Consider the following 13,267-nt stretch of genomic DNA (forward strand, 5'->3'; position numbering starts at 1 on the left):
GTATTTTATGTTCATATTCGAATCAAAGCATCACAGTTCAAAATGGAGCCATTCAGCCCACTCTGCCCATGTCAGCTCTTTGAAAGAACTATCAAATTACTTTGCAAATTTCTCTTTTTCAAGCACTTAAAGGTTTCTATCGAATATGCTTCCACCACCTTTTGAAATTGTGCATTCCACAACTTGCTGCATAAAAAGTTGCTAAATGCTGAAATTATATAGTGTCTTAGGCAACCGTGTTTCATCACCAATGAAGTACTCTTGGAAGTTAGTCATTGTTGTAATGGAGGGAATGGGCAGTTAATTTGTGCACAGCAAGTTTCAATAGACAGCAAGGGAATAATAACCAAATAAACTCTTTATTGTGATGTTGATTAAGGGATAGATTTTGGCCAGCACACCAGAGATAACTTCCCTCCATCTTCAAAATAGTTCCACCATGATCTTTGACATCCACCTGAGAGAGCATACATACAAGCTCTTGGTTTAATATCTCATGCAAAAGTTGATAGTGCAGATCTCTCTCAATACTACACTGGGGTGTCAGCCTAGATTTTTGAGCTAAAATCTCTGGAGTGGTACTTCAACTAGAACCTTCTGACTCCGAGACAAGAGCCCCGGCTGATCTCAGAGTAACTTACCTTTATTTCTTTTTTAAAACGGGGAGGGAAAATGGAGGAAAACAATGGTTGGAAAAAACAGTTTTAAGACCATTGGCTGGATTCTTCCGCCCCGGCTGCTGCAAGAATGTCTCGGGCAAGTCACGGACATTGGAGAAGTCCATTGACCTCGGGCGGGATTCTCTGGTCGCCAGGCGGACGCAGCCGGAGAATCCCGCCCCAGGAAGTTGTAAAAGGTTCACCAGTTCAGAATCTCGATTGGGGAATTGTGCAGAAAAGATTTTTCTTCCAAATACAATAAATCCAAATTAAAATCATGGATTATCAGAAGACGAAGGCCTGAATTTTCACTTCTGAATCAGGAGCGCAGAGTCGGGACAATTCCCGGCTCTTTAAACCCAACTCGTGAGAAGGTTAGTCCCCAAATTGATTAATTCTCATTCGGGAGTGGGGTGGGAAGTGAGAATTAATGGCAGTTGGGTGCGCTGCCCCTGGAAACAGATCAGAGGCAGCCACAGGGGCTGCTGGGAACTTAGATAGGGTGTACGAAAGGCAGGCCTCGGTTCTCTGGGACTTGGTCCAAGCTGTAAAAAAAACAATACAAAAGACATCCCTGCCATCCTCAATCCTATCTCCACGCACTCCCAATGCCACATCTATGACAACCCATTCCCCTCTACCCAACTCCATGGCCCTTCATTAATGTATGTTTCCCTACCCACATCCCAAGGCCCCTTATAGCCCCTATGCCATCCTATGGCCCTCTACCCAACCCTCATGCCAACCCATCACCCTTTGCTATTACACCCTTCATGCCCACTCACCCAGTATCCACCATGGGCAGACCTCAGGACCCATGCTAAGATTAAATCAAATAATGTTCGAAGTGTCTATTGCAAGCTTTATTTTCACATACAAACAATCTTGAAAACCCATTAAATACATTGAAATTCCTTCAAATACATAATCCCTTACAAAAACAGCATTTCATTCAAGTGCTTAGATGTGCAGGGTAGGTGAATTGGCCATGCTAAATTACCCCTTAATTGGAAAAAAAAAAAGAATTGTGTACGCAAAATTTATTTATTTTAAAAATTCATCAAGTCCTTAACTCCTTATAAAAACAAACATTGGTATTCATAGCCTAAAAAGTCTTTATAACCATCTGGAACTGTCAATCAAGCTGTAAACTGACAGGCACCCAGCGTGATATTGACATGTTGTAAAATCAGTCATGCAGCACAAATCCTATAATTATAACCCTCAGGCTTATGTCAACAGTGAAAAAGCAAACTGATTATTTTTTCAAATTCTAGAATGTTGTTTTGAACATTAAGGCCTGGAGATTTAAATGCCTTAACAGCTCCAATTAGTTTGGTAGTTACCTTGGCAGCTCCCTGTGGTTATATCCACTTTTTACACACATGCATGCCTACTTTTAAAAATCCCAAAGGGCACCTGACCTCTCCCTTGGGTGTCCCTGGAACCGCAGAACAGAGTAGGGGTGTGGAAAATTCCAAGTAAGGCAGCAATCTGACAATGAAGTTACGATAACATTGATCGCTTTTCGGCCTTTTGGTTAAGATGAGCAAAAAGTCAGGTGTAATGCCTGGATGTGGTATGTCTCTCCTGTTTGGACCATGAATTGGATTCAATGTAAATTGATTTTTGTAGCAGGCAAGAAGCTGGTTTAGGGGGTTTGTCCCTGTCCACACTGAGCTCTGGCTTTGTAACTCTGGGGCGAAATTCTCCCCCAACGGCGGAATGTCCGCCGACTGGCGCTAAAGCCGGCGCCAATCAGACGGGCATCAGGCCGGCCCAAAGGTGCGGAAGGCTCCGCATCTTTGGCGGCCTAGCCCCAACATTGAGGGGCTAGGCCGACGCCAGCTGGCGGAAATGGCGTTTGTTTCCCCGCCAGCTGGCGCGGAAATGCGGCGCATGCGCAGGAGCGTCAGCGGCCGCTGTCAGTTTCCCAGCGCATGCGTGGGAGCGTCAGCGGCCGCTGTCAGCTTCCCGCGCATGCGCAGTGGGGAGAGTCTCTTCCGCCATGGTGGAGGCCGTGGCGGAGGCGGAAGGGAAAGAGTGCCCCCACGGCACAGGCCCGCCCGCGGATCGGTGGGCCCCGATCGCGGGCCAGGCCACCGTGGGGGCACCCCCCGGGGTCAGATCGCCCCGCGCCCCCCCCCCAGGACCCCGGAGCCCGCCCACGCCGCCTGGTCCCGCCGGTAAATACCAGGTTTGATTTACGTCGGTGGGACAGGCAATTCCTGGGCGGGACTTCGGCCCATTCGGGCCGGAGAATCCAACGGGGGGTCCCGCCAACCGGGAGCGGAGACTTCGGCGGGGGCGGGATTCACGGCGGCCAACGGCCATTCTCCGACCCGGCGGGGGGTCGGAGAATGACGCCCCTGATTTTAAAAAAACATTGTATACAGTTCGTACAGGAATTGCATTGATTGATGGGTTCAGTGAGATTCATTGCTTTTTTTAAAGTGTAGATTAATGAACAACGAACAAGAATTTTTGACAAAAATGTTGACCATATTTAAATGTAAGCTTGCACATAAACTCAGTTAATTCATTGGCTTACTACAAAGACTACCTGCTCACCTTGAATTTCCCATCCGGTGAAAAAATGCTCACCCACTTGTTATCATAATCGGCTATAATGATGTCACCATTCGGGTGTACAGCTACTCCTGTTGGACGCTGCAACTGCCCAGGAGATCGGCCGCGAACACCAAACCGGTTTTTAAATTGTCCGTCATTTGAGAAAATCTAGAACACAAGTTTATTACATCTTGTATAATGTTGAAGTTATGAATCAAAATGTTTATGAATGACAAAGCATGACAAGAAATAATTATTTAAGTAGAATCAGTCAGGCTGCTTGAAGAATGCAGAATGTTAGTCTGTGCCACCGTCATTAGATTAGTAATCCTGTGGACTAGTAACTTTGGCCAAAATTATGAAATAATACAAATGTCAAAACAACGTTATCTAACAACACTGAATAATACATGCAAACCTGGTCTATTCACCCTGTGTTTCCCCTTAGCACCGTCTTGGGGATGCCTTTGCCTGGCCTATTGCTCCTCCACAGGACTATTCCAGTGATTGCATATGACTAGTGAAAGGCAGATGACTTTCACTAGGAGAGACTATGGATGGTCTCGCATATTCAAAGTGCACAGCAGCAATCTACCAAGCAGTTGTATTGGAACACTACCACTCCAAACTACACACCATCCGGACTTGGATATATATCGCAGTTCCTCAACTGTCGTTGGGTCAAAACCCTGGAACTCCCTTCCTAACAGCACTGTGGGTGTACCTACACCACATGGACTGCAGCGGTTCAAGTAGGTGCCTGGAGAGAGCGAAGAATGTATGGAGATGCAAGGTGCAATTACTGAGAATGTTGTACAGGAAAGGTTATGAAAGTCATTTAGCAGTTCAGAAAAAGATATTGATGCAACTATTGAATAATAATAATACTCTTTATTAATGTCACAAGTAGGCTTACGTTAACACTGCATTGAAGGTACTGTGAAAATCCCCTAGTCATAACAGCAACACAAGAGTGGGGCAGGTCACTTAATACAGGTATGGATTTTTTTTGCAATATACCCTCACCTGTACACATTGATTGTTACTGTCTGCAATCATGATCTTTCCACTGGTGGACGTTGCCACTCCCTGCAAATTAGTGAATTCTCCTTTATTCCTTCCTTTAGTTCCTGCAATAAAATCAAACTTGCTAAGTGTGCACACCTTTATTTGGAAAGGCAAAGGTGTGAACATATTAAGTCAGCATCATTTCTACCAGAATGCTTATGGGAGAAAAACAGTCAAATAAATCAGAGAAACACAGTTAGTGTTTCCACATTTATTACTTCCTACAGCTGTACAGAGAGCAATACACGTTCAGAAAAACTCCTTGGAGCAGCTCCCACTTTGCCAACAGCACAATGAAAATTTACATCCAAATTTCCTTTGATGGAACTTACCAAAGCAGGCATGAACAACTCCAAAGGAAAATTCCCACTGAAGCTTCAGGGGCTATATTTGATACACTATGACTGATTTTAACTGATTTTAAAATATTGACTCAAATCTGCTTTCATGAATTATACTGGTATTTCTTGTATTATGTTATACTGGTTGTAACCATAGCTACTTGTTAGAAGAGAGATTTATTCAACTTAAACTTAACATTGCATTGCACAGATTTTTTTAAAATTTTTTTTAAAACAGTCAGATCATAGCCAAAGTGGCAATCTCTAGATATGTAGCAGAACAAAACAATATCTTGGGATTTGGTCAGAATGCGTACTTTGCTCGCATCTGTAAGAATAAGAACTGACGGAATAGAAGCAGATTTAGGCTCCAAGAGATGTAGAAGTAGGCCATTCGGCCCATGGACCCTGCTAGCCATTCAATGAGATCATGGTTGAACATAATAATCCTTAACTCCACTTTCTTGCCTTATCCCCATAACCCTTTATTCCCTTACTGATTTTTAATCGGTCTATCTCAGCCTTGAGCATACCTAACGACCCAACCTCTACAGCTCTCCGCGGGTAAAGAATTCCACAGATTCACTGCCCTCAGAAAAATTCCTCCTCATCTCGGTCTTAAATGGGTGACCCCTTACTCAGATTATGCTCCCTGGTCCTGGACTCTCCCAGAAGGGGAAACAACCTCTCAGCATCTAGCTTGCCAAGCCCCATGAGAATCCTACATGTCTCAATAAGGTTGCCTCGCATTTTTCTAAACTCCAATGAGTACAGGCCCAACCTACTCAACCGCTCCTCAAAGAAAATCCCTCCATACCACGGATCAGCCTAGTGATCCTTCTCTGGACTGCCGCCAATGTCAGTATATATTTTCTTCGATAAAGGGACCAACTTGGTGACACAACAAGGCCTCTCTCTCTCTCGATACAAGACGCTTGAATCGTCTCACGAGATTCAATGTAATCTTGTGATATGTCATGATCTGGATCTCTCCCAATGAGACATTCGGCTCATTTAAATATGGCTGCATCAGATTCTCCTAGGACCCAGGACCTAACGGCCTCATCTTGGAGGTCTCGCCAGGGCACCATTCAGTGCTAATCCACACAAACGTGGACCAGGCATAACGGCACCTCGGGCGGTCTCCCAGTCCATTGGAGACCCCCGGGTGGTCGGCCTCTGGGCAGCTGGTACCCTGGCATTCTCACTGTTACCCATGCACTTTAGCACTGCCAGCCTGGCACCGCCACCTGTTCACCCTCATAGTGCCACCCTGACACTACCAGGGTGCCCAGGTGGCACTGCCAGGCTGGCAGGGTACTGTCAGGGTGCCATGCCCATAAGAGATGGGGTGAGAGCGGTGCTCAAGAATCCCATAAGAGGCAAGTTGGGTGCAGTGGGGAGGGGGGGGGGGGGGGGGGGGGGGGGTCTGGAGGCTGCGGTGGGGCCGAAAGATCGGGTGGCCTTTAAAAATGACGCCCCGATTCACGAGTTGGTCTTTATCAGCGCTGCAGGTGACAAGAAATACCCCGCTCAATGCACCCGAAACAGGACTCTGTTTTTGTCCCGTTGAATCGTGTCCTTTATATCATCCTCATTACTTGCCTTCCCACATTTTTGTGTCATCCACAAACTTGGCAATAGTACATTAATTTCCCTCGTCCAAGTCATTCATATATATTGCAAATAATTGTGGCCCCAGCACTGATCCCTGTGACACTCCATTAACTACAGGTTGCCATCCTGAACATGCCCATCTTATTCCAACTCTCTATCTTCTATCATTCAGCCAATCTTCTATCCATGCTAATATCCATACTGCCCCCAACACCATGGGCTCTTATTTTATTAAGTAGCCTTTTGTGCGGTACCTTATCAAGCGCATTTCAAAATCCATGTAGATTACGTCTACTGGTCCCTCTTTATCTATCCTACTCGTACCGCCTCAAAGAATTCTAATAAAGTTGGCAGGCATGATTTCCCTTCATGGAGCCATGCTGACTCTGCTTGATCGCATTATGCATTTCTACTGCTCTGTTATTACATCCTTTAGAATGGACTTTAATATTTTCCCAGAGATACAAGTTAAGCTAACTAGCCTATAGTTACCTGTTTCTTTGTCTCCCTCCCTTTTTGATAAGGGTGTTACATTGGCAGTTATCCAATCCTCTGGGAATTTTCCAGAATTTAAGGATTCTTGAAAGATTACTACCAGTGCACCCACTATCTCTGTAGCTATTTCCTTTAATATCCTGGGATGCAACCCAGGACTGGACTCACCTGGTCCAGGTGACTTATAGGCCTTTAGCCCCATTAGTTTCCCTAGTACATTTTCCCTCGTGATTGTTATTGTATTTATTTCCTCCCCCACTTCTGCCCCTTGATTATTTAGAATTTTTGGAATGTTATTTGTGTCTTCCATTGTGAAGACTGACACAAGGTGTAAGTTTAACTCCTCTACCATTTCCTGGTTCCCCATTATTATTTCCCCAGTCTCATTATCTAAGGGGTCTATGTTCACTTCGGCCTCTCTCTTCCTTCTAATATATTTAAAGAAGCTCTTGCTGTCCGTTTTTATCTTATTTGCCATAGTTTATTTTCTCCCTTTTTTGTCATCTTTTGTTGGTTTTTAAATCTTTCCCAATCCTCCCAGTTTACCATTAATGCCATATTATACGTTTTTCCTTTAGTTTAATACTATCCTCAACTTCATGGTTGATTTCTTTCCTTCCTAAAATCCTTCTTCCTCACTGTCTTTTCTGTGAATCCTGAACTATTTTCATAGACATCTGCCATTGCTGATCAACTAACTTTCCCAGTCCACTCCATCCAATTCTACCCTCATTCCTTTATAATTACCCTTATTTAAGTGCAACACAGTTGTTTCTGACCCAAGTTTCTTACTTTCATATTGAATGCTGAATTCTACCACGTTATGATCACTGTTTCCTTGGGGATCTTTCACTCTGAGATTGCGTATTAAACCTACCCCATTATACATTACCAGATCCAAAATAGCCTGAATCCTGGTTGGATCCACAACATATTGTTCTAGGAAACTATAGCAAATACACTATGAATTCTTCCTCATGGCTACCTCTGCCAATTTGATTTTCTCAATCCACATGAAGAGTAAAGTCACCCATGATTAAAGTACTACCTTTTTTACATTCCCTTATTATCTCCTGATTTATTTCCCATCCTGCAGTATAGCTACTGTTAGGGGGCTTATAGACTACTCCCACCAGTGTCTTCCCTTTGTTATTTTTTACCTCCACCCATTTGGATTCTACATCTTCTGATCCAAGATTATTTCTTGCTATGGTACTTAATTCTTGCTATCGTACTTATTCCATCCCATACTGATGAAGCTGCCCCACTATTCTTTTCTTTCTGCCTGTCCTTATGAACAATCACATACCCCTGAATGTATAGTTCCCAGATCCAAACAAGCTGAACAAACCTTAAACCTGTTGGACAATTGCAGTGGCTGACACACCTGCCCTCTGGATTCCCTTACCTGCCTCAGCTTTAATCACACCCTCATGTCTCTGCTCACTTTCCAAACCAGACAATTCTATCCTAAGGGGTATGATCGCCTCTTGAAAAATAAATCGCTTCACAGCTCCAGGGTCCCAGGTTCGATTCCCGGCTTGGGTCACTGTCTGTGCGGAGTCTGCACATCCTCCCAGTGTCTGCGTGGGTTTCCTCCGGGTGCTCCGGTTTCCTCCCACAGTCCAAAGATGTGCAGGTTAGGTGGATTGACCATGCTAAATTGCCCTTAGTGTCCAAAATTGTCCTCAGTGTTGGGTGGGGTTACTGGGTTAAGGGGATAGGCTGGAGGTGTGGGCTTGGGTAGGGTGCTCTTTCCAAGAGCCAGTGCAGGCTCGATGGGCCGAATGGCCTCCTTCTGCATTGTAAATTCTATGAAATGCACCCAGGTAACTCGTTGTTTGGATGAGAGTGGGGCTGTCAGGTGGATGTGCTGACCGGTGATGGCACTGTGATAAAAGAAGCCATTCAAGTGAGATGAGTACATAAGAATGTGGTGGTAGTAGGGGACAGTATAGTGAGGGGGATTGGCACTTTCTCTGAAGCAAGGAGTGAGAGTCCAGGTGGCTGGGTTACCTGCCAGGTGCCAGGACGTCTCCTCCAGGTAACTCTTTCCCAACCCTTCCTCATGTCATTTATGGCAGCGGAGGCAGAATGAGGCCCTTAACTGCCCATTAATTGGTCAGTTAAATGGTCAGTATGCTGAAGGGTGGGTGGGCTGGCTGAAACCATACCCATCCACCCTATTATGTGGGCCAACTCAAGGACTGGGCTGGAAAGCGCTGGGTAGCCATGCACTGAATTTCACAATGCGCTCCCCCCACCTGCAAATAAGCCAGCGTTGGTAAGGAGAGAGGAGGTGGTTGTGGGGTCCATGAAATTCTTCCCATTGTGTCTGCATTTTAGAGTTAAAAACAGCTGGGGAACCCATTTCAGATTACAAACTCTTGAGCTTGGTCTCTCCTATTGGAAATGCACTGACAGCCACATTGACAGCTGAGTGTACAGGGCAGCCACAAGGCACTTTGGAAATGTAAACCAGGGTTTAATGTCTGTTGCAGGACCCGGAAACGAAACTGTTAATTTACACGAGGGACTATGCACCTTGCATGTACCGCTTGGTGTTCTGGGTCTTCAAAAAATACTCAATAAAAGTAATTAGTTTCCATAGTGTCAAGAGCTACCTATAGGACAGCTTGGTACAATTCCCTCGGGCCCGGGCAGCAAGCTGCACCAGGACATCTGACCGGTGTCTACAGCATGCTGTATTCATGCAGATGAGGCCCAAGGCCCCCCTTTCAACCAAGTCTCAGGGAGACGCCTCGGGTATATTGGCTGATTGCAAACTGGTGCTGTTCAACGCTGTCATGAGGCTGCACTGTGGAGGGGCAGGGAAAATGGTGCAGAGATCAAAGAGAAAAAGTTTTGAAAATAAATCCACATACCAACTCTAAAGATCAAGTCATCTTCAATTGGATTCTCTTTTCTTTTTCCAGTGCTATACATGCTAGCTGGCCGTTTCACAGCCTTCTGTTTAACATGTCCACTGCCAGGTGACTTCACACGTCTTTTGACTCCATCCGATGTTGGCGAGAGATCAGTGGGCTTGACAACCCTCAACTTAAATGGACTTCCTTTAATATGCTGATCATAAAGTCTGAGTGTGAGTGTAAAGTCACCCTCTTTCTGCTCTTTCTGAATGGTATAGAGGAAGTCATAGGTACCGTTCTTATTGTCAAGTATCTCCCCATCGACCACACTACCATCAGGAGATGCAATTTCAGCGCTAAGGCACGCATTTCCAGTTTTCACAAGTTCTCCATCTTTGTCCTTTGTTGTTATAGTAACAGATGTAGGATGGCCAATCACACACTGTCTCAAACCCTCGCCTGTCGCGACAGTCTCATAAGCCACTGCATTTGTGGTGATTATGGTACCTAAATTATGAATGGACTTCTTCAGCCCTTCGGTTTCCACCACAAACTCCAGCTGATCATTTTCGTGAGGCTGTAAAGGAAATTCTTGAACAGCTAGTTCATTCAACCTATCGCCCATTTGCTTCTTCACCAAAAGGACTTCTGTTTCGGTCCCATGGTTTAGGGCTTGTTCAGTGAAGTTGCAACTACTCCTGATGCTTTCTTGACCCTGCAGTAATGCATCCAGTTGTGCTTGGAGAACCTGTAACAAAAAAATTGAAATATTTATACATATCTTTTATTTCAGAATGTAAAGATCTGCTCAAAAATCTCAACAAGTTACATTCCTTTCAGTGAAGTAGAGTACAACCTACAAAACAAGAGCTTTCAACTCCCTCCACCAAAACATTCAGGCAAAGCATGATGGCTAATTAATAGTTAATGGATCAATTAGGTGAGAAAAAGTGTTGTTCAGAACTAAGGAGGCAATACAACTGGCAAAGATAATTATAAATCTGGATTCACATAAAACTAAAATTTGAGAACATCAAAACACTAACATATTACCCAAGCACCATTCCATCTTCCATTAAGGCAAGATTATAAAGATGAGATTTTGTGTCATGCTTCAAACTAATTATAGCCTATTTTATTGGCATTATAAGTGTGAATGTGTTATTCATACTGTTGACTTAAAGAACATTTTTATATAACACCACAATGTTCCCTCTCAGGTGTCCAGGAATGCAGCCGTTCAGCAACCTGGACTATCATCATAGAATCTACAGTGCAGAAGGAGGCCTAGCCCATCAAGTCTGCACTGGCCCTTGGAAAGAACACCCTACTTAACCCAGCAACCCCATCTAACTTTTTTGGACACTAAGGGCAATTTAACATGGCCAATCCACCTAACCTGCACATCTTTGGACTGTGGGAGGAAACCAGAGCACCCGGAGGAAATCCACACAGACACGGGAAGAACGTGCAGACTCTGCACAGACAGTGACCCAAGCCAGGAATCGAATCCAGGTCCCTGGCACTGAGAAGTAACAGTGCTAACCACAGTGCCACCCAAATACTGTGTATTGTGTAAACAGCAAGCTCACATAGGAGAACTTAGCATCAAACTCAAAAAGTAAAAATGCAACTGGCTGGAGAGTGGGGAAAAATGCAGCTGTGATTGGAGGAAAATTAGCTCAGGAGTGAAGAAATCGGTGATTGGAGCAGTAGTAAGTTCAGGAGAGTGTTTATGGTCATTGGAGAAACTGGAGTTCATGTAGGGGTATGGAGAGATGGTCAAGGAGGGAGCAGCACGTCATGAGACGGGCGCAAGGAGAGGAGTCGGACAAGTCCTCAAAGAGTCTTGGGAGAGACTGAGCTTCAGAAGGCCAGAGCACCCCAGACTCATTAGTCAAAGGCTGCAGAAGGGGAAGAGATTAGAGAAAATTCCCCATTGGTGGGTCAGCCTGTGAGGGGAGGGGCTGTGTTCGGTTGCCAACCTTATATTAATGCAAAACGCTGGCGTCTCATTTCATCTGGAAGCTCTGTGGCCCAGGGCACAACCTGGAGCCGAATTGCACAGAAATGCTTTGAGTAACTGAATGCAAGAAGCCCAACAGGACCAGCCCATCATGGCCAGATAAACATACTCAAGTCTGGGCCAAAGTTGATCAATGGATTTAGTCTCAGAAGCATTGAATGCTTTCTTACAAGTAGGTTTATATTGCAAATTGGAGTATTGATCAATAATAAGGAGCCTGGTCAACGAACACCAGCATTTAGCATTGACTGGGTCAAATAAAGCAGCCCAGAAACCACAGGTTAATTGAAGGTGTTTAGACTAATAGATCCTGGGTGAAATATCAAATTATGAGAGTTTCAATAATGTGTTGGTGCAGTGGAAGCAGCTCCAAGGAATTTCCCAGTTGTACAGTTAGACCAAAGCTGTTGTCAGGAAGGGAAAGTCAGGAGATGAAAGCGTTTAAAAAGTCCAATTTTGACATCACCAGCTTTCAGAGAGCTGGAATCAAGATACTGTACCGGAAATGGGAAAATCTGATTTGATTAATATTTAAACATTTTAAGTTGCACTTTTCAGGAATGCACCTACAGTGGAAATGTTGAGATGCATGAGAGTCATTTTCTTATTGAGAAGTGATATTATTCATTCAAAACTGAAGAAAACCAAACAGATTCTTTGGGGTGGAAGACAGGTGTGCAAAATGTGCACATGTTCTGGACATGTCTGAAGCTTAGGGGATTTTGGCAGGGGATAGCAGATGTCATGTCCACGGTGTTAAATACAAGGGTGGCGCTGAGTCCAGAGGTGGCGATTTTCAGGGTGTCAGGAAGAGAAAGAGGCAGACGTTCTAGCCTTTGCTTCCCTGGTAGCCCGGAGACGGATACTATTAGCTTGGAGGGACTCAACCCCCGAAGTCGGAGACCTGGCTATTGGACATGGCTAGCTTTCTCTGTTTGGAGAAATACAAGTTCGCCTTGAGAGGGTCACTGTTAGGGTTCGTCCGAAGGTGACAACCGTTCGTCGACTTCTTCAGGAAAATTAATCGTCAGAAGGGGGTGGGGTTAGTTTAGCTTAGAGTAGGGGGTTAATAAAGGTGGGACCTGTAAGGAAAGGAGACGGCTTTTGCACTATGTTTGTAGTTTCATGTACATTCTTTATTTTGTTGTTGTTACAATACCAAAAATACCTCAGTAAAATGTTTATTAAAAAAACAAACTGAAGAAAACAGTGCTTGAGCACTTAGTGCCATGATTTGAAGAGATTAATGCCCACGGGACTTTAAATCACCCGAGAAAAAGGTTTGCAGCTTTCACCTAAAGAAAAGTAGCCACCTGCTCCTGGACTTCTTTTTATTGACAGGTCATCTGGTGTAATTTAGAAAAAACAACTTATCAATCTGTTTTCCAGTTTCAATGGATTCCATTGCACACGTGCGAATGGTTTTTTGACACCAGAGTCCATTATGGAGGTTACGGCTGAATTTCAAAAGTTGACAGTCCACATTTCATGCAGCGGATTATGTACACAGTATGATTGACATTTTAAGAGATTATGAAAGGACTATCTGATGTTGATGTAGTTACGGATCAAATATATTTTTATAAGGGCAGCTAGGTGGCGCAGTGGTTAACACTGCTA

At 44.5% G+C, this 13,267-nt stretch overlaps 1 protein-coding gene across 12 annotated transcripts in view; it reads right to left on the minus strand.

The window, feature by feature from the left end:
* Nucleotides 1-13,267, minus strand: part of trim2a (tripartite motif containing 2a) — a 301,158-nt gene that overhangs the window by 25,142 nt on the left and 262,749 nt on the right. For all 12 annotated transcript variants that reach the window (XM_072496025.1, XM_072496027.1, XM_072496019.1 and 9 more), the window contains exons 6-8: nucleotides 9,637-10,369; nucleotides 4,257-4,360; nucleotides 3,231-3,398 (exon numbers count right to left, since the gene is read on the minus strand). In XM_072496025.1, coding sequence (XP_072352126.1) covers nucleotides 3,231-3,398; nucleotides 4,257-4,360; nucleotides 9,637-10,369 — 1,005 coding nt within the window. The remainder of the gene's footprint in view (nucleotides 1-3,230; nucleotides 3,399-4,256; nucleotides 4,361-9,636; nucleotides 10,370-13,267) is intronic.

Source organism: Scyliorhinus torazame, chromosome 3, assembly GCF_047496885.1.
Source record: "Scyliorhinus torazame isolate Kashiwa2021f chromosome 3, sScyTor2.1, whole genome shotgun sequence".
NCBI classification, from domain to species: Eukaryota; Metazoa; Chordata; class Chondrichthyes; order Carcharhiniformes; family Scyliorhinidae; genus Scyliorhinus; species Scyliorhinus torazame.